The sequence below is a fragment of the Tetrao urogallus genome (genome assembly GCF_951394365.1).
Source record: "Tetrao urogallus genome assembly, chromosome: 3".
NCBI lineage: Eukaryota > Metazoa > Chordata > Aves > Galliformes > Phasianidae > Tetrao > Tetrao urogallus.
The window spans coordinates 26404808-26432634 of NC_136815.1; the positions used below are offsets into that span (position 1 = coordinate 26404808).

Here is a 27827-nt window from a genome sequence, read left to right on the forward strand (position 1 = left end):
AGGGTTTCCTGCTTCTACGTTTTATCCCTTGTCTTTTACTACAAAATTCAAGGACAATCATTGGACATGAAGTTTTTTTCTGCATATTTTCATCTCCTGCATTTTTATTGTATCTCTCAACTTTTATTTTCAGCAAGTCTCTTAAAATCATCTTCTTTTCTCATTTAATTCTAGTAATTGTGTTACAACAAATATTTTTCTAGGAGACATTTATGAAGTCCAAAGTGAGAAGAAGTGCAGTAGTTTCTTTGTCTGCGAAAACACAGTAAATTCTTCAAGATAACATCAGTTCATTCCACTAGATTTTGGCACCACTTAGCCTCATCACTGAGCAGTTAGTTTTTTAGCGGTTTCTCAGTGTGACCACCGGTCACCAATACTAGGAGAATGAATACCAACATGCTATCATATTTTTGTATTTGGAAGTAAGGAACATGATATTATAGTCAATATTTTTATCATTTGTATGGATGCCTTGCCTTTTCTCTCACTACTTTTTCAGGGATTTTCTAGACTGTTCTGCAGGTGCACCATCAGAAACAGTAATTCAGTCTTAGGCCTCTGATATCAATAAATACGGAGAGATTAATTTTATGTGCCAGGGTGTGTTCATGCCACCATGACTCAAAATAAAAAATAATAAGAATTAAAACACCCAGGAACTGTGGCATTGAAACATGGCAGCTTATCAACTGATCTTATTCAGATCTAGCCAAAATTATATAGGCATATGACTGAGGCAACTGTGGGTGGCTTTATAATCATCTCCCTAGACATGAGAATGAACAGCACCAGCTTCTTTATGCTCCTTTCACAATGCAACCAAAGGCCCTAATCCTGCTTATGTGGGTGAATAACATTAAATGTTTGATTAATCCCTCTGACTTCCCTCTAAAATCTGTAATGCAACAATGAAAGCAACAGATGCTTTCATGGAGCATCAGGGCTTTATTTTTTAATAATGTAAATACAGACTCAATAAAACAAACGTGCCAAGAGGAAATCCTCTTTGTTCACCGAAGATAAGTGTTTCCAAATCTATCTCTACTCATTCTTTTTAAAAAATCATTTCTTCTTCCTTTGGAAAAGGTACTCTTGTTTTTATTAATTTGAATAGATTTTCTGTTTGTTTTACTCATTTTCAATGCATATATACCCATATATTTGTTTGAAAATCTTTTCAATGCATAGCTAAAGTAGGTCATTAGCAAGTTAGAAAACTATTTTTCTCTTCTTGTCTTCACAGGTAAGTGTATCCATTATCCACAGTTCTGAGAAATGTATCACGTGCTCATCAAAAAATCCTAAGAACTGTCAGTTTGATGAAGTACAACTCACATCTCATTAGTGTTGAGCACAGAAGCAATATTCCACATCAGAAATGACTGCTAAAGTATTTGCAATTACCAGCTGTTCAGCATCCATTTTATATAGATAAAAAACATGTCAAACTTCATTTATCAGATGTTTTTGCTGTCATACTTCTTTTTCATCTAATGCATTTAAAAGTTATAAAAAAAGAAAAAAAAACAAAAACACCTTACTCTTCTTCTGGACAGGTATCACAAAAGAAAAAAGAATAGCACAGATTTATCATGTATCCTAATATAGGAGCTACACAGATGGATAATCATAGAATTGCTGAATGGCCTGAGTTGAAAAGGACCACAATGATCATCTAGTTTCAAACCCCCCAGCTATGTGCAGGGTGGCCATCCACCAGACCAGGCTGCCCAGAGCCACATCCAGCCAGGCCTTCAATACATCCAGGGATAGGGCATCCACAACATCCTTGGGCAACCTGTTCCAGTGCTTCGCCACCCTCTGTGTGATAATCTTGAGAAAGTTTTGTTTTGTTTTGTTTTGTTTTGTTTTTTCACTTTGAAGGCTATGTGAACTATTTATCTTGAAGTGTGCTTGTTTTCTGGAAGGAGAGTTAAAACATTGTTGGTTTTATAACATTAATTGTGGATACTCTGGTCATAAGGAAATTATTATTTTCTACCTTTGCTGGGAAAAACAAACAAACAAACAAACCCATCCACAATAACAACAACTACAAACAGATTTCTTGTAAAGAAAAGAAAACACAAGACACATTTCAGTATGTGAGACAGCACCGTGTCATGGTGTGCTTATTTAGATCTTCAGTAATGCTGAGGGGGAGATGTTTCCTTTTATTCTGGAACAGATCACAAAGGAAGAGGGATCCTGAAGTTCTTTGATGGGAAAGAACTCTATTTTTAAAAAGTGTATTCAGCATCTGTTTGAGGATGCCTTTGCTGCATTTTGAAGACTTCTAGGGGTCTGGGAATGACCACAATAGCACATCAGAGACAAAGCTGCAGAAGGCAACCAAAAAGTTATACCATCTCAGTAAGGTCTTGCTTTATGCTGATGTTTGGAGGAGGTAAATGGAAGTGATTATTGCCCCTCACTCTGTGCTTGTGAAGCTGCATTAGGACTATGGCAGAAGCAAACTGAAACAAGCCCAGTGAAGAGGCACAGGGATGATTTGGAGCTGTAAGAAGCTGAGCAAACCGTACTTTTCAGTCTGGAGAAGAGACATCTGTAATCTGTAGATATGGAGTTGCCCATCTGATTTCATCACTGAGGATTCTTAGAGCTATGCACCAAAACACATCTGTACCACAGTGGTATAATTGGGCTCTCATTGCAGCTCTAAAGAGAGAGGTAAACTCATCTGAGTTTGGGAATGTATAGTTCATTAGAATGCGTGCAAAATTTATAAGTAATCTGTGTTAGAAATCAAGTTACGTGTTCTTTTTTTTCTTTTTTTTTTTTTTTAATGAACTCAGTTTCATTTGAACTGAAACTGGATTAAAATGTTCTAAATCTGAATCTCATTTTTTCAGCCAGTTAACGTGAGAGACCTTGCATTATTTTGCAGTGACAGATATGAATATTGAAGAAAAAACTGCTGCCCAAGAAACTACAAGGCTGATCATAATGCCTCATTATTTGTAGTTATCCTTATCCATTGCTTCTCAAATTCAAGTTTTTTTCCTTTTCCATCAACATAGTTTTTATTCTGGAGTGAAAGCATATAAAAGGAGAAACCATTACCTTTCCTAAGTGTCCAGAAAGTTTTCTCAGGTTTCCAAGTGAAGGTTGAAGCGTAATTGTCAATTAAATTTAGAGGAGTTCCTCTATTCTCAGCATAGCTTTTTTTGCTGCCGACTCCAAGCATAAAGGTTGGTTCATTTTGATTTTTTAAAGAAAACATACATAAATAGGAACTTCTTACCATCATATTATTTGAAACAACTCTAGTGGAACTGGGAAATTCACTCATTTACACAGACTACTGAAAAAAAAAAAATAAATTGACGGCTATAGCAACCAAAACAAGAATCAGCTCAGTCAGCCTCCAGTTTGTTGCAGGCTAATTTCACAGAGAACAATTTGAAATAAGTAACAGTGGAATAGCTCCTTTTCAGATGTTGTCACTTGGCTACAAACTAGATTTCAAAAATTTAACATTTCCTCTTTCTTTTAGCCCTGCTTGCAGTGCAAAGCTGGTGGTGTATCCACAAATACCCCACTAATATGATCTGCGACTTCAGACTATCTCCTGCAGTTCTACATTCATATCTCACAATGAGGACTTTTTTTTAGTGAGAAAAAATCTTGTAGAAATATGTCTCTACAGCTTTGAAACTGACTTTGTCCCTCTTTTTACTCTGATGACCAGTATTACTTATTACTTAGCATCAGTAGTGGCTGCATGTTTTTGAAGTGATGAAGAGTTTTTGACCTAGAATTACTAGAGTTTAAATTGTAAAGGTGATGGAATTATTCATAACATAAAACCAAGCCAAGTCAAACTAAACCAAAGCAAATAACTTGGAACAAATACAAAATAAAAAATGTGACAATTTGTCTTTTTGCCAGTAAAGCATTACAAAATATGTCCCAGATTTTGTATAAACTGTTTGGTCCCAGAAAGAATTTACTAAATAACAAGAAAAAATTAAATCTTTTTAAATGTTTCTGCATGCACATAAGGTTACTAATTGAAACAGACCTTCCCAAAAAGCATACGCAAAGCAAATCACATTCATATACATGCTCATAAATACTGAGCACAGTGGTACTAGGTATTGATTGAGATGGTACTTTCAATTTTAACAAGTGCTTACAAACAGTGTTAGTAATATCTCATATACAGCTACATGATACAAGCTTTGAAGATGTTCTCCCTTTACATTAAATTTACATTTAGCATTACCTTGATACTTCTTTCATTCTTTTAGCAAGCCTTACCTGGATACAGTCTACCTCAAATAAACAATTCCTTTCTATGCTCCTGATAATAGCACTTCTTGTCATTTCTTATTTTTCCTAAGGTAATTGAGAACAATCTCCTATATTTCAGAAATACTATAATTGATTTCCTAGCCGTGGTGAAACCTTAATCAGTCCAACATCTAAGTCCAACCTTCAGGGCAGATGTGGTTCAAAAGGCATACCAAGTCCTGACTTTTTTTTTTTTCTGAGTGGAATTAAAGGATACCATATCATCCTTTTAGCATTTTGTGTTTCCTCCTCTATGTTGTATCTTGACTTTCTTCCTGGCTCACGTCCAGCTTATGATCCACCACTACTCCCAAATCCTTTTTGGCAGGGCTGTGCTTTATGCTTACATGCTTGTAATGGTAGTGGGGGGTTGCTCAGACCCAGGTGCAAGACCTTGCACTTGGCTTTGTAGAATCTCATGAGGATCTCCTGCAGCCACTGCTCAAGCCTGTCTCGGTCTCTCAGAATAACATCCTGTCCCTCAAGTGTGTTGATCACAGCACACAGCTTGGTGTCGTTCACAAACTTGCTGGGGGTGCACTCAAAGCCACTGCTGATGAAGATATTAAGTAGCACTGGTCCCATTAATGATGGACAACAATTGTCACCGATCTCCACCTGGACATTAAGCCACTGACCACCATTCTCTGGATATGACCTTGCAACCAGTTCCTCATCCATCAAATGGCTCACCCACCAAATGTGCATCTTTGCAATTTAGAGAGGAGGATGTTGTGAGGGATTGTGTCAGAGGGATTACTGAAATGCAGACAGATGATATCAGTGGCTCTTCCCTTATACACTGATGCAGATATACCATCATAGAAGGTAAATTCATCAGCCAAGACTTGCCCTCAGTGAAGCCATACTGATTGTCTCTTCCATCTGCCTTAGCATAACTTACAGGAGCTGTTTCATGACCTTCCCTAGCACAGAGGTGACACTGATTGGTCCGTAGTTCTCTGGATCATCCTCTCTACCCTACTTAAAAATGTGTGTGACATTGCCTTTCTGCATTGCAACTATTCCAAATATCAGTTCATAGACTGTTGTAGATATGATACCAAGGAATGATTTGAGGACAAATGTCCACAGTCTGACATTATCTTAAATCAGAAGCCCAGTTAGTTGTCTCATCATTCAAGATGCACCTTTCTTTCTTACTCCTTTTCTCCATGGATTCCTAGCCTGAGCTAAACTTAAACTTGAGCTAGGTAATCCAAAAAGCCTGGAGTGAGTGTGTGATTACATTCTGGTGGTCTCACAAACTACATGAATAGCAATTTTTTTTTTCCTAAAAGCACAACCTATTTAGAATTTGACGGTTTTCAGTCCTCTGTAAGTGTATTTACCTCATGAAAGTATATCTGGCCCTGAAGTCCTCAGCGCTAACTGATGGTTCAGATACACAAGAAAAAATGTATTCTTTGTATTCAAGGTCTCTGATGTATGCATTTTTGCTCCAGCTGAATTTTGATGTGAAATATAGCTAACATTCCTTAGATTCTACACCCCCTTTATGATTTACAGAATATATTACAAGTTTTCAATTCCATAATATAGTCTATATAGTACATATAGTATAATATAGTACATACATATAGTATAATATTGTGCATTCAAAATACAATTCAGGAAAAAAACATACAGCCTCTACAAAAATATATTCAGTAACTCCAAATCAGAAAATCACTGTGTAATCACAGTTGCTGAAAGACTTTACAATGACAATAAACAAGTAAAACTAAGCTTCAATAAATTTCCTGGGTCGACTCTTACTAAATATTTTATAAAAGTTGTTATCGTCTAGACAGAAATCTGGTATAAAGGTTGAGTTCCAGTAGCCACAAATAATCAGTATGACAGTTTTGGCATGGAAGCATAAGGCCAGTTGCAACAGAATCAATAACAGCATGAATCATCATGTCCTGGTATGCTGATTATTCTTCTAACTCTACCCATTAGTAACTGAATAAAATATAAGTTAAGAATATATCCTCTGCAGCTGTCATTAGCAGATAAGCACCGACAACTAATTACTAACCTTTTCTGACAGTGCTAGATGTTTTATTAATATACTGCATCAGTAGATGATATGAGTAGGTAAAAAGTAATTCTCTTTTTAAGAATCCGTTCACAATTCTAAATCTGTTAAGGTTTTAATAATGAAATTCAGTACATTTATATGGTTTAAGCAGAAATTCATTACCCATATAAGGAGACTGCTATCCATTTTAGCTTAATCAATATTCTGTTCTCCAGTGCTTTGTCAGATTGAGACATTCCAATTTAAGCTATCATATGAAAAGTTGTTCAAACAGCCTTTTTCAGCTACCTCAACTATAGCTTTGACAGACTGGAAGATACACAAACCAACAAGTTATTTATGTTCCTCTATGTGTGATTGAGTAAAACAGTGTCTAAACGAACAAACAAACAAATAAATAAATAAATAGACCTGTTTATACTCTAGATAATAAAAACTAAAACCTGTACTAGTGATGTATAGTGTTCAGCCAGATGCTGAAAGAAATATTATGTCAGCAGTTGTTACTTTGAATACAATATGGCTGAAAAATCAGTTTTATCTTCAGAGTTTGAGATTGAATTCAATGTATGCAAATACTATGTGATGCATGCTGGTAACTACAACCACATGTGCTTTAAAAAAATCATTATTTTGTTTGAAGTTTGTTAATGTGGTTCAAGATGTTTCTGGCAGTCTGACATTAGCTATACCTATTGTTGCTGGTGTTTTAGAGGGATAATAGGTAGTTCAAGTGGTGCACCGGAACACGAGCAGATCAGCTCTGGAAAGATCTGAAGCAGAGTGTGAAATATTTAGGGGAAAAGCATAGTTGGGAAATATTTAGGAAACGGATTTATTATTTTTTTTATTTTTTTTTATTTTTCAAATACAATTAAGCAAATTTAACTGATAAGCAGTGCTTAGCAAAGAAAGGGGAAGATGATAACAGTTGGTAAACAGACAAGAAAAGAATGTGGAAGAGCACTTGGCTTATAATGTTCCTTTGTTTAAAAACATCAAATGTATTTCCATACGTAAATATTTACAGCTTTAGTGTATATAAGCATAAAATGACCTAGGAATTATATTGATCCATAAACAGCATATTGGTCAAGGAATAACAAACAATAGCATCACGCCATTGTTTCAAGAGAAATCAATTCACTTGGACTAGCTTAAAAGAAAACACTTTATGAGAAACACAGAAGTGCTATGTCATTCTGATAGGTGCTGGTGAGGCCTCAGCCAGGACATGGGTACCACTACACTAAAACACAAATAGAAGAGAGACTAATTCTAACCCAAGGTAAGTTAAATTATACTCATAAATGTAATTTCATTTATAAAATATGGCCTCTGAAGAAAAAATGAGAACACCAGAAATGTCCACTAAGAGGTAGATGAAAGCTGTCTTCCTATACAAAAAATGTATTATTACCAAAACACTGTTAATTTGCAGGTATCTGATATTAGGAGAGATTTTTCACTTGTAAAGATAATGAAATGCTATACCAAAATATCTGGAGATATTGTTCATTCAACTCTGATTTAGGTTTTTAAAAGTGTTTATATGAGTCTGTGATGATGGAAGCAGACAATATGAATTCATAAACAAAGCAGCTGAAAACAAGAAGGATCTAAAAAAGTACATAAAATTTATGATCCAGGGCATGCTTGCAGACGCTGAGAAACATGTAGCATCCACAGCTAAACCGAATGCTGAGAATTTCTATAATTAACTACATGAACAATTGTGTTGACACTGGAATTTTTCTCAGAATTACTGCAATTGGAATACTTTTTTTTTATAGAGCTACACAATGTCTTATGTCGGAAAGAACTTAAAACTCATCCAGTTCCAACCCCACCAGATCAGGGTGCTCAGGAACCCATCAAGCCTGGCCTTGAACACCACCAGGGATGGGGCATCCATAGCTTTTCTGGGCAGCCTGTGCCTCACCACCTTTTAAGTAAAAAATTTCTTCCTAACTTCTAACCAGAATTTCCCCTCTTCTAGTTTAAAGCTATTCCCCCTTGTCCTATCACTATCAAACTCTATACAATAAAGTCAGTCCCTTTCCTGCTTGTAAGGAGAAGTGCTGAAGCCCTGATCCCTCTGAGACCTTCATGACCCTCCTCTGGACTCATTCCTACAGCTCCATGTTGTACTTCTGCTGGGGTCCCAGGCCTGGACACAATCCAGCAGATGAGGCCTCATGAGGGCAGAGTAGAGGGGAACAATCCCTTCCCACCCCCTGCTGGCCACCCCTTTTCTGATGCAGCCCAGGATAAGGCTGGTTTTAAGAGATATTATTGAGTAGTCCTTTTAACATCCTGGAGTGAAATAAATATCTATAAATAACACTACATTTTTTTTTCCTGAAAATATCAACAAATATCTCTAAGTTTTGTTTGTTATGTAAAAAATACAAAATTCCAAATCTGTTAGCTGATGTAATAAACACAGATAAAAAAAAGATTATAATGAACTGTCCTTTTTCTTTATATGCTAAACTAAGGGGCCTCCAAAAATTTCACGAAGCAAACAAAATCCCAATACTGTGAAGACATTATCTTTCAAGTACATATTTGCTAAGAGTAACCTTTTTTCCACACCTGCAATTATCTTACTCTAAACTGATTGTTGTTGACATATGTAATTAATGCCTACAAAAGGACAAACCAGGAATTAAGGCAGGCAGCAATTATTTGAAGTGTAATGTCTGCCAGATTAATGTTGCTGTAATGAATGTTCATTGTGTATTAAAACTGCCTAACAACTACAAGAAGAGCCCTTGAAAAGCTGGTTCAGAGGGAAAAAAATAAGATTATTTATATTGAATAAAAAATCCAACTGAAGTGGCTGCAACACATAAGTTAATTTTTAGTTCTCATCTAAGGATTAATTGGACCCTGAATATCAGAATGTCTCCTTGCCAGCAGGCTTTTCTCTATTTGTTTAGATTGTAATGCACCAAGACATGACCTATGTCTGCTGAAGTCAGCAAAAGTTCTTGCTTTCCCTGAAAAAGGCTTAGACTCACAATTCTAATATGCCCATTCTGGCTGCATAAAAAAAATGTAGATGTGCTTAATTATCTGATTTTTTTTTAAATTTCATGCATGTCCTACCTCTTACCACCAGTGTTGTTCTTTTGGCTGGGATTCTGAGAAGCTCAAAAGAGGAGCAGCAAACACTGTTATCAAAATGAATGGTTTAAAGAAAATTCTTTCAGATAGATGAACAGTACATAAAAATTGTATATCCTACTATACCCAACCCTTCTGCCTGTGAACACAGGAGTTTCATCCCTGGGTACACAGACCTGCCGAGTTACGCATGGTCACCTAGATCCTGACCTGTCTCCTGCTATACTGGCTTGCAGGATTCCAAGACAGACCAGGCTACAGACAGCCTCCTGCAGGCCCTGAGAGGACCCCTTGGGCACCCGAGACTTGGATGGTGGCCTCGCCTGGGACTGCAGCTGGACCCTGCCCCTCTCATCACCTTGTCCTGATGCAGTGGGGCTGTGCTCTCCACACTGCCCTGGCAGTGCTGTATTTGCTCCCACTTGTTCCTGTGGACAAGCTGAGCTCCTGCTGTTCCCTGGACAGACACACACTGTGGTGCCTTTTAAATACTAGAAAGCTCAAGTTAGGATTGCTTGCCATCACCTTGCACTCATTTATGTCAGTGGTATTTTAATCCAAACACTCTTTTATATCTCAGTTGCTTGTCAAGACCAGGGCAGAGATGTGGCTATGTAAGAAGTGAGTTTTCAGATGTGAATAGAACAGAAATACCAAGAAATAGCTGCTGTGTGGTCATGAGGCAGTCTCAAGCAAGCACTCAGAGATTTTTTTTCAGAAACTAGAAGCTACACAGTTCACAGATGGCTTATCATAGCGTGGACCTAGAGTTCCTCCCTTGAGAGGAGTCCAGGCAGAATTGCCCGGGGCATGATGGCTGTTTGCTTCCACAGTCAGACACTATGAAAGGAACATTTTTTATTGTTTATTCTTTATTTTTTTTTCTTAATAAAAAAAACTACAGAGAGACATTCTCAAGAAGCTTCAATGTTAGACAGACTATAGGGAAACCAACAAGATTTTTCCAAAGATCAGTCAGTAAGTATAATACATATAAAAAATAATCATGTGACAAGTAAAAAATATTGAGTGCAAGAATTAGGTTGGCATTTTTGTAGTTTTGCATTTTGTTATCAATGGCGGAACTGAGTTTCTTAACATAGGACTGGCTTAGCAAATGGTTGTCTAGAAGTCAAGACTAAGAACACAATGTTCAACTGAAATATTTCTTTAAGCTACTTACATACTGTGAAACTAAAATTCTCCAAATGATAACTATTAAATTAGAGACATTAATTACATCAGTTTCCCTTATTCACGCTGATCTATCTTCACCATGTAAGGCTGTGGTAATTTGTTATGTAGTACTGATCTGCTACAGTGTCTTTGATGCTCCATGCTGTTCCCTTTTAATAGATCTTAGAAGCATCTCCGTGGGTATTCCGCTGAGCTTTCTCAGCATAATGGAGGACAGGGTTTTAACCGCCAAAAATCAGTTTCTCTCTGCAGCATCATATTTAGCACAGTTCAGTGCATTGTAACTGGACCAAAGCTAATGCTGTCCAGATAGTATTACTGAACTGTGATGGAGTCATAGAATCACAGAATCACCAAATGGCAGGGGTTGGAAGATACCTCAAGAGATCATCGAGTCCAACCCCCTGCTAAAGCAGGTACCCTACAATAGGTCACACAGGTAGGCATCTAACAGGTCTTCAATATCTTCACAGAAAGAGACTCCACAACCTCTCTGGGGTATAGATCATTAAGAGCCATTTCACCATGTGAACAAGGTATTATATTTTTCTCCTTTTATTCTTTATATATTTCTGTACCTACACCATGCCATAACCTAAACTTAAACAATTATCTTCATGATGGGAAACATATATGATTCTAGACATGATATGCTGGGCAATTTAATCTTTTCATGGAATTTCTTCTAGACATATCCACTATGGTAATAAGAATGGCAACAAGGGACAGCACTCATGAAAGTCTTTGCTTTTTTTTTCCTGAGATTTCTTTTTGAACCAGTTACATGCAATTGTGATATTTGTGCATAAAAGAAGAAAGCAATTATACTTCAGCAAGTAAGCAGAATCTCACATTCTGATAGAAAATGTGGCCTGAGGAAGAAAAACTGCTTCATCAGACCCAAAGCAGATTTCTAGTTACCTGCACCATTGTAGAAAAGTAAAAAATATTTTAAGGAAATCTCATTACAGAGTTGCTGTTATAATTCTGCTTTACTGGTGCTGCATTTTTTTCTTCTCCCCACCCGCACCCTTTTCACAGAATCATAGAATGGCTTAGGTTGGAGAGGACCCTGCTCCCTGACATTGGCAGGGCTACCACCTAGCAGATCAAGCTGCCCAGGGCCCCATCCAACCTGGCCTTGAGCATCTCCAGGGATGGGGCGCCCACAGCATCTCTGGGCACCTCTCTTGTGCTAGCACCTCATCACCCTCATCATAAAGAATTTCTTCCTAATATCTAAACTAAATCTCTTTCTTTTAGTTTAAAGCCATTTTAAGTTGAACAATTCTACTCTTCTACTCAATCTTTGTAAAACAGGCCAGAATTGAAAAACAGGTATGTTTGTCTTGTGGCGTCCTAAAAATCCCACTGTATAAAAAGTGTATTTGAATACTTAAAATTCAGCAGTTTGTGTAGTTTGTAGAATATTATTCAGTTGTTTAGGTATAGCCTGAGGAATTTTGCTTAACTGAGTTTAACAGATTTTCAGGTCATCTGCTTTTAGCTGTGTTTTTTTTTTAACCTTAAATAAAAGATGGCACGATTTTTCAGAGTCTATGGAGTTACTATTAACTGTCAAACTGAAAAAAACTGTTCCCCAATAAATTCAGTCTTGCAATTAAAACCAGGTATACAAGTTTGAAATTAAACTATGCAAGACAAGAAGATTTTTGGTAAAGCATGGGCTCACAGGCTTGTAAATCCACTAATTCTGATATTTCCAAAGATTCTGAATATTATCTTTGAAACGCTTTTCTCACATGGATAGAGGCAACATTACCCTGATGCTCCCAGTGCCACTGCAGACTCCAGGAACAGATTGTTCTTGGCTGTTCCCACTGACTGCAGAAATACTTGCGCTACCATTGCCTCTGTGTACTTCCTGAGTGGCAAGAGGGAGAGTCACAGGCTTCTCAAATGTCTATACACGTTCTAGGAATGAGTCGTTTCAAGGTAGAAACAAAGGCTTGATTATCTGCTCAAGGTTATTTGAGGCTAGATATAACTAAAAGCTAAAGCTTTACTGAGTAGCCTGTTTGTTCATTTTAAGCTGGTCCTTTGAAGATGTTCCATTAAGTTAAAGGAAGTAATTGCATATGGCTTCAGGTAACACTGATCAACAACTTAGATACGTATTTTGAAAGTACTAGTAAATATCCTATTTTTTGGCTTTTCAGGACATCACTTAGTGCATGATCCCATTGCATCAATAAATTAAGTGTATAGCAGGTTATTTCTGATAATTAACGTTTTGACTAGGTATCTTTCTAGAAAACAGCTATTGAACCATAGCAATAATGATCAAATGTTCACCCACATCCTACTTGTTATTTATTTTAAGTTTATCTAAATTTGCCTTGTCTCTATGTTTGTTCTGATTCTTTCATTAAGAGTCAGGACCTGGTGCTGACTACAAGCAGACACATCAAATTTACCCTTTAGCTCCAGTGACTTCTGCAGAGTCCGATGGTAATATGTAATCTGTTACTGTGTTGTGAAATCTCTTGGTGCTGACAATAAATGATGATTTGAATGCATCATGTACTGAAGAGAACAAATGGATACCAGAAGTCATTTTTATTCCTTTGATGTGTAGTTAGGGTTTGCCAGAGGATTATAGCGACACTGCACTGACTGTCACATTTCATGTCCCTAAACTACTACAGAATCGGGCTGTGCAAATCACATGAGTACTGTCAAGTAAATCCCTCAGTCTTCTAGTTTTCTGATTCTAATATTAGGTATTCTGTAGTTTTCACTTTATTTTGGTGGAACTACAGAACAATTAAGGTTTTTGTATTCTTTCTGCTCTAACAACACAATTTGTTAGTAGATTACTTACTTATATTACTTACATACTTCCGGTTAAATCAAGCCACAGTAGTTACTTCTTGAGTTCTTCTGGAGACACTTAACTTTCAGTTTCTCTAAATAGTGATTGTGAGACATTCTTTCTTTATCTCTCCTAATCAGATTCACATTTTTTTACATTAAAAAAATATACATATATATAGAAGAGAAATATCTTAAAAAAATACAAAGTTGTAATATGAACATTCCCTGTGATTGATTTTAACACGTGCCTCACATCACTACATGCACCTTTATTGGAATGTAATTTCACAATATTTAAGGAATTATTACAGCTGTTGACATTAAGGGAGAAAGGAGGTTTGTATCTTGGAAACATCTTCATTTCATCTGTTTCACTGGACAAGCTGAAATGGCTAAGCATATCTGTTCTAAGAGATTCAGCCTAATAGAACTCTCATCTGAAATCTGATTTTTTGAATCCTTAGTAGTTGCAGTCACAGTAACATTTCAAGTAAACATGGTGTTAATACTTTATTTAAAGAGCTTGAATCTCAGAATCATAGAATTGCTTGAGTTGGAAGTGACCCCAAGGATCATCAAGTTCCAGCCCCTCTGCTAAAGGCAGGGCCACCAACCTTCAGATCTGGTACTAGATCAGGTTGCCCAGGGTCCCATCCAACCTAGTCTTGGACTTCTCCAGGGATGGGGCATCCACAGTCTCTCTGGACAAAGTCAAGAATTGACCTGGTATTGACTTTCTTACTACTGATTTCAAAATTTTAGTCAAAATTCTGGTGAGTGGTAAGTAGGAGGTAGAGCCTCTTTCAAGCACAAGGTTTCTTCCTAGTACTTCTGAACAGGTGATTTATATTTTAGTAGTAATACACTACTACTAAATAGACAATAGATGACTTTAAATGCATGCTCCATTAGAAAAAAATAAATAAATGCTTGTATAGCTGTGTGCATTAATAGGCTTGTATATAACAAACTGTTATAAGTACACTAAATCACTACTAAAACTTTCAGAGATTGCTGGAACACAGAAATTACTTGTGAATGCTTATGCAGCAATGAATGTTCTCTCCTCTATTAACATCTGACATTTCATTAAAAAATATTGTTTGCTTTATTTCTATCAGAAAAACAAAACAAACATATTTTTTTTAAAGATGTAAGAATAAGAAATAGGAATACCTTATTATAAATATAGAATGATTGTCCTTAGCTCCATACTTAGACAGATGATTCTTATATACGGTATTATTACAATGAGTAAAGCTGTGCACAGCTTTTCACACTAAACTCTTGGTTTTAAAAATGCAAATTCAGTAAGTGGGGGAAAAAGGTGAGTTTCTTTCTGTTCTGCTAAACATTAAAGAATACAGTCTCTCATAATATCTATAAATACCAAGTAATATCAAGCTTTTTAACCAAAAGCATTTCAATTTTTCAGTCTGCAACTGTTTTTCTTGACAGTATTTTCTCTCATGTTGTTCTGGATAAATACTCAACACCACTTCAAAGGGGCCAGATTCAAACAATACGTTTTGCTTTTGTCAAAACAAAACACTACGTTAGCTTAAACTGCTTTTTTAACTTTCTGAGACAGGCACCGCCCCCCACAGCCCATTATTTATCCAGCTCTACCAGCAATGTGTAATGTTCCCTACTCAGAATATTGACATGTAGTTGATTTCATTTTTACAACAGAGAAATCTCTAGAGATTACCATTGTGACCAAAAATCTTTTCATTCCAACTGTTAGAGGATACATTTAGCGAACAATAAAATGGAAAGAAAAAAAAAGAGCCTCATTGCACCATCATTTAGAAATCCAAGAAAGCCTTCATTCCTGTTATACTCTTGAACATGAGTCAGCATACCAACCACCCCAAAACTCATTTCATAGCAGAAAAAGTGCTACTGCACAAACATTATACCCTATACTATGACTCAAACAAGCTTAGTTCACTGGGGCTAATTTATTTGCTGAAATCACACAGCTGCTCCACAATTTGGTGCTCAGAGAAAGACACAGCAAGAGATGCTTAAACACTTGCATCTGTCTCTGATTAGCTATCTTGGAAACTAATTAAGCAATCAATAAACAGAACAAGTACAAGTCAATGGCATCTCTGATAAGCATGCATGATCTTAAACCTAAAGCAACATAGTTGTCAGCAATTACAAGGAAAGCTATACCATCCTAAGGTTCATTAAGACATGCTTGTACAGCTATTAAATGCTCATCTACTAATAGATTTTGTACAATATGTAGGCAAGAGGGGGTTGAGAGGGAGATTCTCTAGCTTTACTGATATATAGTGTAAATTTCATTTAGCCATTAATAAAAATAAGAAATACCAGACGTGTATCATTTTTATATGAAACACAAGTAATTTTTTTACATTAATCATAACAAAACACTCCAGTTTAACTTGTGTAAGTAGTTCTTATGGAAAGTATTTGACTTGATAAATTTAATGTGTTGCTATGGAAGCATTACATCTCTTTCTATTGTAAAAATTCTACATCTGAACATGAAACACACATCTACACACCAGAAATCTGTGCTACCATTCAGGAAGATCTGGAAAGACTGGAGAGTTGGGCAGGAAGGAATCTGATGAGGTTTAACCAGAGCAAGTGTAGAGTCTTGAACTTGGGGAGGAATAACCACATGTACCAGAACAGGTTAGGGTCTGATCTGCTGAAGAGGAGCTCCGTGGAGAAGGATCTGAGTGTCCCGGTGGACAACAGGTTGGCCATGAGCCAGCAGTGTGCTCTTGTGTCCAACAAGACCAATGATAACCTGGGGTGCATTAAAATAAGCATGGCCAGCAGGTTGAGGGAGGTGATCCTCTCCCTGTACTCCCCCCCTGGTAAGGCCACATTTAGACTACTGTTTCTTGTTCTGGGCTCCCTAGACAAAAAAAAAAAAAAAAAAAAAAAAAAAAAAAAAGATCTCCTAGAGGGAGTCTTGCAGAAGGCCACAAAGATTAAGGGAGATCAAGATTAAGGGAGCACTGGATAAGGCCCTGGGCAACCTGATCTAGCCGTGATGTCCCTGCTCATTGCAGAGGAGGTGAACTGGCTCCCTTCCAACTCTAAGGAGTCTATGATTTCCATATGAGGAAAGGCTGAGTAACCTGGGTCTGTTCAACAGAAAAAGCAAACTGAGAGGGGATCTGATACATGTTTACAAATACTTCAAGGGAGGTGGGTGGCAAATGGATGAGGCCAGGCTCTACTTGGTGACGTGGAGAAATAGGACAAGGAACGATGGCCTAAAACTTTAACATAGGAAGTTCCCCACTAACATGTGGAAGAAGTTTCTTTATGGTAAGGTTGACAGAGTACTGGAACAGGCTGCCCAGAGAGGTTGTGGAGTCCCTTTCTATGGAGATATTCAAGACCTGTTGGACGCCTATATGTGTGACCTATTGTAGGGTACTGCTTTAGCAGAGGGTCAGACTCAATGATCGCTTGAGGTCCCTTCTAACCCCTGTGATTCTGACATTCTGTGAAACACGACCAGACAGATTTGAATCTTTGAAAAAGTTCTAACACATGAATTTGAAGAAAAGACTCTGAACTGCCTGTTTATCTCAAAACCTATGCAGTTATTACTTTTAGCTAAGCAAAAATGTAGGATTAATCAAATTATCAGAGATATTACATGTAATTAAAAGGCACAACAAGAAAAAAAATCCTGCCCTAATTGGGAGTCTTATTAATAAAACAATGGAAATGATGTTAATTTTCATTGCCTTTCCCATTGCATGATGTTTGATAAACCATTATAGCTGCTGCCTCTAAAATTCTGAGATTGTTGAACTCTATATTACAAGATGGGCTTGCAAATATGCATTATTCTTTCCACTGATATTTACCTCATTTAATCTGAAAGGATTTCACTTTTATTTCAGCATGACTATGTCTTTAAGAAGAGTTAAAGAAATTGTAATCATTTGCCTTTTGCAACTGAAATATTTGTGGAAGGGTTCAACATTATTCTAAATCTGCTCCAGCATTAGTGCTGGCAGAGACCCAATTAAGTAATTTGAGCTTTCAAAGCTATCATATTTTCCTCTTTATAAACAAATTTTAAAAAGCTATTTATATACCTGCAGCTCGAAGTTGAGGAGTTTTTTGCAGGTGCCTAAAACTGTTCAAGTATTTAAGTGTTTCAAGAATGGGCACCATACCTGTGTGTTTAAATGTTCTTCACAGCATACAAGAATATATTGAAGCAGAGGTATCATTAATAAAAGAAACCTAGAATGTCACTTTCCTGAATTATTAGCGTCTAAAATTGTGATCTGAATGTTGCATGTAATATTACCTGTATTCTAGACAGAAGTTAAATTGCCATCACAGTGATTAAAAAGGGGACATTTCTTTAATAGAGTTAATAAATGGATCAGGGTGACAATTCAGCAAGGTAGATAAGCATGATGGATTTAGCACTGTGCTCCAGGTTAGCCACGTCTAATATCTAGGACAGTATGTAAAAAACAAGACCTGTCTTCTGAAACAGAAGAGGCAATTGTCAGTAGGCAGAATGTAATTTTCCACGCTGGAATGTGGCCAGCACAGTGGGTGCTCTACTGCACTATCCTTCCAAAATGTATCTTCTGCTCTTTAATGACTACAAGCAGTCAGAAGGTTGGTTTTATGTCTCATCTGAAATCTGGCAGCAAGCTCTCATCTACAACACTACAATTTTCAGAAAGTTTCAAATGACCCAGATGTCCTTGCAAGGAATCATTTTTAATCACAAAAATACATAATAATTATTAAAAAGTTTTTGTTTTTTTAAAAAGGTAATATTGTCAGATTATCAGCCTTGAAAATAGCACTTTTACCAAGGCAACATCATGACTGATTTTCTGTCATTTGTATACATCCGTAGTTTAATAATAAAATCCCCCTTTTGTTATTGAAAGGGTATTACTCTAAGCTTATTGTCAAGGCATATTGAAATGTAACATCATTATTTCATTATTTTAAGTTAAATCCATCAGCTATAACAGCTCCTCACATATTAACACTGCCACTTGAATAATGATGATATTAAAACTTTTTTTAACATGCATTTCATATTTGTTTTTTATTCTTAGTTTTATTCTGGTGAAGAGAACTCACTGAATTTCTCTTTTAAATAAAAGTACAACACACAATCCAACAACTTAAAGATAATTCCTATTGATTCTACTTTTCTAGTTCTCTCTTTTCTTTCTTCCTTTTCTTATCCCGGTTTCTTCACCTGATCTTCTTTGCTCTTACCTTGTACTCCTGCTCCTTCCTTGCTGTATCTCAGCTGCCAGACTTTGTTCACTTTCCCAACTTCACCTACTTTATATGACATTCTAAAATTGCTCATTTACAATTAATAAAAATCATTCACTAATCCAAAAGAGCAAATCAAGAAGTAGTAAAAATCAATAATATTAATTCTGTTGTGTTCTGTGTGATTGCTTAATTAGACTAGATGACTGTTTTTATTGAGAAGCTATTACGTTATCTGTTTGCACAGCAGCCAGGAAAATGCCCAACTTTATGCCCTTTTTTTTCTTATTATTGCAAAGTGGAAATAGTTCCACTGATATGAATGGAACATCCTTGCTGTAAAATTAAAACAAATCCCATAGGTTTCACTGTTACTGTATCACCTTCAAAGACCTTACAATTTAATGCGAGTTCTCAGAAGAGCTTACAACTGCAAGGAACTTATCCACATGGGCAATCAAATTGGCTTAATTGTGGCTGCTGGCATTTGTAAAACTGCACACTTGTGTAAATGTTTGACTGATCAGGATTTAATACATGGCATGGTGACATGGCATATTGACAGGGGCCAAAAATATAGGACAGTGTAAATTATGAATATAATTTCACAATCAAAACCATTTAGAGTTTGAATTCACATCTATTCCTGCCTTCATTAAATGGTTCTTTTGCTTTTGACATATAAAAACCCATATTGTGAAGTACCCAATGATTCCCCAAAATGTCCTTAATTCTCTTACCTTGATAAAACTGTTTTCTAAACATTAGAATTGTTATTAAAATGGCAATGAATGGTGACAATGATTTGGCCTGATAAGGGCAAATGTGTAAGCCTTGGACCCAGAATCCATAACGCTCATCCACAAAAATGACACCAAAGATATAGTATCAGTAAGGGCAAAGTGGCATACAAGATACGAGATCTAGCACCACCCTAGAATTGCCTGCAATTCAATACTAGCACACTGCCTGACATGGCTTTTGTTTGGGCCAACTAACAAGAATGACAAAAAAGGTTTGGAAGACACTGTTTCCAAGGAACAGATAGTATGGAAGAGACTTGTTTAAAGGGAAAGACCAGACCTGTTTCAGGAGAAAGATTAGCCCTACATATGTAAATTGTGCCTCTGTGTGTCTGTCAAGACAGGTAGAACTGACCAGCACTGGCAAAACTTCAGTCTACTACTGAACATTGGGACAGACTGTTTCATGGCTGTCAGTTAGCCTATGGTGACGCTATGGTGTTAAAGTGAGCCAACAGGGCTAGACATGTATACAAAATCTTTCAATCTGAGAAACACAAAGATGCAAAATATTCCTCAATACTGACAGCCTCAAAAACTTTTTCAGGGCTGTATGTTTGCTTCTGTTAAAGAAATGCTGCCTTTTCTCCAAAATTCTGCACCTAATAAAGCAGTAGCACACTCAGTGCCACCTAGGAAGGAAAAGGCGATTTACATTACAAGGGCTTGTTTCAGAAACAGAAGGGGGATGGAGGAAATTTCTTTCCCAATAAGCATTCTTTCTCCACGCTAAAATTAAAAATCACTTCTGCCTGGAAAAGTAACAAGGGAGAGTAACTGCAGTATGATGATTAAGAATTTCACCATAAGAGGAACAACAACAGTTTTAAACTGTAACCAAATCCAGGCCCTATATCACAAGTAGTCCTTAAGACCATGACAGTTCAAGTCCTCACCCCTTGTGAATGCCGTGGTAAAGCGCCATGGTAACAGAGTAAGATTGTCCTACATTTGGATGTCACTATTTCTAATATAAGTGCATTTCCATTATGCATATTCACCATACAATGCTATTAGTTTTAATTATTTTCAGTATTAAAGGCCCATGACACTATTAGCTGACCATTAAAAATCATCTATAGCTCATTATCAGTGATTAATCACCTGCTGTCTTGTAATTAATGTTTATTAGGGAAACAGCAGTTTAATAGCTGTTCCATATTTTCTGCGCTAGGCAAGAACACTTAGAAGACAGTTACAGAGGACTAGCAAAATTTTAAATTATATTTTTTGGATATTGATACTTAAATCTTGGGAATTAACCTCTCATTGAGAAGTTAATTTGCCAGCTAAAAATGTTATAAAATGGAACCGCAGTAATTATATGTTTTGCCATAATGATAGGTCTTAGTAAACAATTCTCCTTTTGCCACTGAGTTCTTAGTAAACAATTCCCCTTTTGTGGAGGAAACATACGTTTCCAGACAGGTGAGTCTGGGCATAATAGGATCAGCTTTCCATACACCGCTAACATGACCACCTTTCAGTACTGTGTGTTCTCTTTTGCTCTTTTCTCAAGAGTTTTGCTACAAGAAGCTACCTCTCACTTTTAATTTTTATTAAAAATTAGAGTGATTTTTTTTTCAACTCTTTTTTTTTTTTTTTTTTTTAATAGCCATTAAGGTATTTCATTACTTTATTTTTTTCTATTATTTTTTTCAAGAGCAAATACTTATTTCTGCAAATACATGTATTTGGTTGTGTCACAGATGAAAGGGTAAAATAACTACTGAAGTAATGTAGTTAAAAATTATTTCACAGCTTTTATTTATAGAAGTAGTTATTCAGCTGTAAACTAAACTCAGTATTAAGGCATTTTGAAAACAATAATTTTGAAAATCAGCAATTTTTCACTGCAGTTATAAATCTTTTTAGACAAAAAGAGCTATGATAGGTAAAGTGATCTCATCTGCTGACATGCAGTCTCCATCTGCTGTTTTGAATCTCTGGGATTTGGGAAATCAGTATATTACCTCTGCGGTAGCAGATGTTTAACTTTGGAGGACTTCTGAACACAGTGGAGCAGCACAGTATATTCACAAAATATTGTGACTATGATGTATGTTTCTTATTCCAATGAACGCAAAAAGAATTTTCAGCTGTAACCTGCCTGATCTTCACTGAACTTTCTTCTTGGTTACTGTCAAATCATAGGAATAAACATCCCAAGACATACCATATTGGCTTTAACATCTGTGGGTGGATGTATTGCCTCCTTGTTCCAACACCTGGATGAAAAAGGCTGCACCCCAGCTTCCTCAATACACACCCCATTTTCTGCTGGTCCCCAGAGAAATGTGCTATCCCAGCAGGTGGCAGCTCTGGAAATGAGAGAGTACTTATGTTGTTTTCTTTTTCTATTACTTCTGGGAAGAGTTTCTAAAAACCTGTCTGTTCTAATGATCCAGGATCTCATTTCCTATCAAAACTTATCCTCAGTCGTTCTAGATGCATTTGTTCTATTGTTCAGACTGCATTTTTATGCATGTGTTTTTTATTGTGCGTGGATTTTTTTCTTTCACTAAATTTACATGTACTGTTCTACCTACACACTCCAACCTCTTCTCGGCCTTCAGGTGACTGGGATAAATGAAACAAATCCCTTTCACACTCTGCTGGTATCAAAACTTCTCTCTTTAGTCATCAATTTTGCAGCACTTCTCCTCACTAATTCCCATTTGGAATCACGTTCTCTAAACAAAGGTATTGTATTTCAGTAGAGGTTTTCCTGTGCCTGATTAGAAGATACAGATACTCTTGCTCTGTTGAAAGCCTCTCTGATAAATTTTAGTTAAATATTGTCTTTCTCATGGCTGAAAAATATTTGTGCTTGACAGTTCTGGAGTGATCCTGAGGTCCAACTCTTTCCCGGTGATTTATTACAGATAAACTCTAATTTATACTTAGAGGTTTCATTAAATAACCTTGTCTTGACTTTTAAACTATTGCACTTCTGCCCATTTCTATTACTCCAGTCCTTGATGTCATACATTTCATTTATGATATATTCCTTTAAATTAAAATAACGAAGGACAGCATTATGCTATTAACAATCTCTATCAGGGCTCAGCTTTTATACAAGGGTTGTGGACTGCAACATTAATCAAAGCTGATACGGGAGAAATTCCTGTGAGCCCCTCCCTGGCCTGGCACTTTTCTCTTATACAGTCTTGCCACTATCCTATTAATTTTAAATCAGAACAGCTAGCTCCCTTCTTCTCCTACTGTTTATTGTTTGACACCAGAAACACCATCAGCTAGCAGCTTGAACCAAGCACTTAAATTCCATAACAAACACATTATCAACTTGATATGGACACACTGTACACATACTCATGGAATCATCGAACTACAGAATGGCTTATGACTCTATGATTCTATGGCTTAAGTTGGAGGGAAACTTAAAAGATCATAGAATCAGAATGGCTTGGAATAGAAAGGATACCAAAGATCACCTTGTTCCAACCCCCCTGCAGTGGGCAGGGTTGCCACCCACTAGACCACGGTGCCAAGGAACTCATCTAGCCTGGCCTTGAATGCCTCCAGGGATGGGACATCCACAGCTTCTCTAAGCTGCCTGAGCCCACACTTCACACTTTCTGAGTAAAAAACCATCTAACATCTAATATAAATTTCCCCTCTTTTGGATCAAGGCCATTTCACCTTGTCTTATCATTATCAGATCATGTAAAAAGTCAGTTCTCCTCCTGTTTTAAGCTCAAGCTGGAGTGCTGCAATAAACTGTCCCCAGAGTTCTCTTTTATTCAGGCTGAACAAGACCAACACTCTCAACCTTTCTTCATAGGATAGGTGTTCCAGCCTTTGGTCATATTTATGGCTTTCCTCTGAACCCATTCCAACAGCTCCATATCCTTTCTGTGCTGGGGGACCTAGGATTGGACACAGTACTCCAGATGGGGCCTCACAAGGGCAGAGTATAAGGGGAAAATCCCTACCTTTCTCTGCTGGCCAACCCTGTGTTGATGCAACTCAGGATACTGTTAGCCTTCCACACACTGCTGGATCATGACCAGCTTTTCATCCACCAGAACCCCCATGTCCTTCTTAAAAGGGCTGCTCGCAATGAGTTCTTCTCCCAGTCCATACTCATATCGGGGATTGCCTCGATCCAAGCGCAAAATCTTGCACTTGATCTTGTTAAACCTCATTAGGTTCTCCCGTACTCACTTTTTTATCATGTCCAGGTTCCTCTGGACGGTGTCCTTCCCTTCTATTGTATAAACTGCACCGTTCACCTTTGTGTTGTCAGCAAACTTGCTGAGGGTAACTTGATCCTACTATGTCATTACTAAAAATGTTGAAAAGCACTGGTCCCATGACAGAACCCTGGGGGACACCACTCATGATCGACCTCCATCTGGATGTAGAGCCATTGATAACAGCCCTAACAGCCCTCTGGCTACAACCATCCAACCAATACTTTATCCACCTAATAGTCCAACCTTCAAATCCATATCTCTCCAATTCAGAGATACAAATGAAGTGCAGGACCATGTCAAAGGCCTTACACAAGTCCAGGTAAATGACATCAGTTGCCCTTCCTTTGTCTACCAATGCCATCACTCCATCATGGAAGACCACCAGATTGGTCAGCACAACCTGCCATTGGTGAAACTGTGCTGGCTATCTAGGATCACCTCCTCATCTCGCATGTACCTTAACATCTCTTCCAGCATAATCCACTCCATGATCTTCCCAGGCACAGACATGAGGATCACCGGCATGTAGTTCCCCAGCTCCTCCTTTCTCCCTTTCTTAACAATGAGAATGTTTTCCTTTTCCCAGACACTGTAGATTTTGCCTAACAGCCATGATTTTTCAAATACGATGGAGAGTGGGCTTGGCAACCACATTATCCAGTTCCTTCAGAACCCTAAGACAAATATCATCATATCACAGTCATTAAGGTTGGAAAAGACCTCTAAAAGCATCTAGTTCGACCATGAGTGCCACATCTACAGGTTCTTGAACATCTCCTTGGGTAGCCTGTTCTATTACCTCACCACTCTCTCTGAGAAGAAATATTTCCTAATATTCAACTGGAACGTCTCCTGGCACAACGTAAGGCCACAAATTCTTGTATCTGTTACCTGAGAGAATAGGCCAACTCCTACCTTGCCACAGCCCCCTTTCAGGCAACTAATTGTAGAGATCAATAAAGTCTCCTCTGAGCCTCCTCTTCTCCACATTGAACAGTCCCAGTTCCCTTAGCTGCTCCTAACCTCTGTGTGTTAACAAGAGAATTTCCATTATTTCAGCCTTTTGTGGGATAAATCCCTAGTAATTTCCACTGCAAATTCTTCTGACTATCATATACAAGAGCTCTTTGCCACTAAATATATACAAAAATAACTAACTAAAGTCAACTCTAATTGCTTTTATTCAGTTATGATCCTTTTGAGTAAGAACGCTTTTTGAGAGAATACTCTTAGGTCAAAGAAAGGAGAGCTAACAAATGTCTTGTATATCCTGATCAATTATTAGCTGCTGATTATTTATTATTAAGTGTTCAAATGATACACAATTTAAGTAAGAACAATATCATGTAGCATTCTAAAAAGCTTTGTCATACAAATATATGCACAACGAAATGCTACTGTCAGTCAATAAATAGTTTTGAAATCAGTGGGTAAGAAAAAATTCTATTTTATAAATAATTGAAATTACTGCTTTTCTACGGTAAATATAGGAGAACCTAAGCTAATTTGATGAAGAGAATAATCAGAGACTTGTGGCTTCTGCTGATTGATACATGCACAACAAATTACAGAAATATCTGGCTGAAACATTGTCTATGAGCCAAATTGGTGATATTCCTTACTGCAGTCATATACAGCCAACAAAAGCCTTTAGGTTAGAGTGAATGTCCGGTTCTCCTGACAAAACTTGCTGATAAGATATTTACATGCAGTTGCCAGACTTATGATCTCTCTTCCCTAACATACTGTGATTTGGAAAGTGAAGGAAGGAAATTTGCTGAATCAGAGGAGGAATTTCAGTGAACACAGCATAAGGTTTGCCAAGACCTTTCGATGCTTGTGAGTCTACCATCAAATGGAATTGCTGCCTTCCCTGAGGAAGACTGGAGGCCAACTTATAGCCCTCTGCACACTTCTCTTCCCACACAGAAAAGCTGTAAAGAAAAGGGGAAAAGGTCATTCAGCCTTATAACATTATTTTTCATACTTCTTCTGTTTTCTCTTTGTGTGTGCAGAAAATAGTCAGCTAAAGACAGAAGCCTTCCAAGCTATCTTACATCTAAAGTTGGCAAAAAGGTGGGGAGGCATCTGAGATTTCCAAGTTTTGCCTACTGACTTTTTCTTTTGAAATAAACACAAAGCTAGCTGAGAACTGTCAGATTGCTGTAATTGCTGAAGGTTATGATTGCTATTAAATGCTAAATACTCTCCACTATTTTTTTTCTTCTATAAAGAGGCATAACAACAGAAATAATTAAAAATTGTGTAGAACTATAAATTTATATGAGACTATAAACATATAAATGAGCCTGCTTTGTATGGTGTCTCATATGAAATTTATGGTATTTGACAGTCACTGATCTTTAAATAAAAAGGGATTTTAACTAGCAAGAGAAAGCTGATTCTGCTTAATTTGAGAATAAAGGGATCTCCGGGGTTCAATAGAGAAGATGGTCTTACTTTGGAGCTAGTGCTGTTCTCCAGCTAATAGATAGGAACATTTTGACTCCAGCAGTTAAACCCCAGGACAGTTCTGTACTGGCTCAACAACTAGAAGATGGAAGGAAAGATACCTCCTACTCACTTTAATTTAAAAAAAAAAAAAAAAAAAAAAAAAAAAAAAGAACAATAATAAGCACAAAAGAACAAAAACTTTGTATTTCCACAGCTGTTTGGTTCTTCATAATATTTTGAAATGAAAAACTACTGCATAAGCCTAAGAACACTAGCTAACACTCTCACTATTCCAGTCAGATGACTTTTCAGAAAGTGACAGCTAAACTTTTTATCAAAGAATTTTATGGAACCTTCTCTGTATTTTATGTTTCTAAATTTATGCTTTTAAAGTGTACAGCCTTTAAACACTTTTGCTGTGGTGTGTGGATTTTTAATTGTTTGTTTGCTATTACGAACAAGAGAAGTGAAAGAATGGGATGGGTGGTTAATGGCAGCAGTAAAGCAGTCCGTTACTCAAGAAGAAAAGATATTCTGAATAAAAAAGACTAATCAGGATGAAATTAAAACTTATTTAATTTTTATAGTAGTATCTAGAGGGATGGGAATATTCAAAGCAAAGCAGATGTAAAATGGCTGGTAATACTGGCGCATTCACACATGGAACTTCCCGACTCTCCTTTTCTACTTCCATGTTGTCTTGTGAATTTAAAACCAACATGAAACAATGTCACTATTACATGTAGTGTAGCTGGTTGCCAAAATACCATATTTGCCCTAATTCTAATTTTTTAAATGAAACAGTCTTCTGGAAATTTATGGCTGCATATGAAAAATCATTCTTTAAAATATTAACATTAAAATGAAATTTGTGGAAGAGGCTTGCCCAGGCTTGTACATCCTGCCCTTCAGACCCACCTCCTTTTATCTTAATAAATCTACCACAGAATGCATTTAAGTACTGCACCAATCCCGAAGACGTGTTAACTCCGATTCACTGAGCCTGAAGAGTATGAGCAAGGAAAAGTACACCTACAGATAAGGCAAATGAACAATGAGTCAGTCAGAGGAACAAAGAGGTTCTGCTGCTGCAAATATTGCCTTTGGGGTATGATTTAGAGGTGTCTGCCAGACCAGGTGAAAGGAAGCAGGAAGAGTCCAGACCATTTTTGCCACTTTGTCACTTTGAATGACCACTGTAGTTTCAGTGGAATATGACTTTCAGTTCCAGTTTGCTAGCTTTGAAGAAAAAGGAGAAAGGGAGAGAGCTAGTGATAGGAAGTACCTAAGAACAGATCTCATCTTGGTGCTAACGTTGTGTTTTCATCCTGGCAACCCATGGTAGCCACAAATACAAATTTTCAGGCTATTTCCTTCAGCCTTGTGAGAAATGTCAGCCCCCCTCACTTTCATTCAGGAAACATTAGAATAGTGTCATGACGTATAAAAGCAACTAAAAGGACAGAGGAAGTGCCCAAAAGATAGAATCTTTATTAATATAAATTTGTTATATTGGCAAATTGTTCATCTTTACTGTATTTT

The 27827-nt window shown here is 37.0% G+C and overlaps 1 protein-coding gene across 1 annotated transcript in view; it reads right to left on the bottom strand.

Annotated features, from left to right (window-relative positions):
- RALYL (RALY RNA binding protein like) overlaps window positions 1–25791 on the bottom strand; it is a gene marked incomplete at both ends in the record, with an annotated part of 297150 nt that extends 271359 nt beyond the window's left edge. Inside the window, one exon of the mRNA XM_079533404.1 lies at window positions 25557–25791. Within this exon, the coding sequence (XP_079389530.1) occupies window positions 25557–25791 (235 nt within the window). The remainder of the gene's footprint in view (window positions 1–25556) is intronic.
- Between the last annotated feature and the right edge of the window lie 2036 nt (window positions 25792–27827).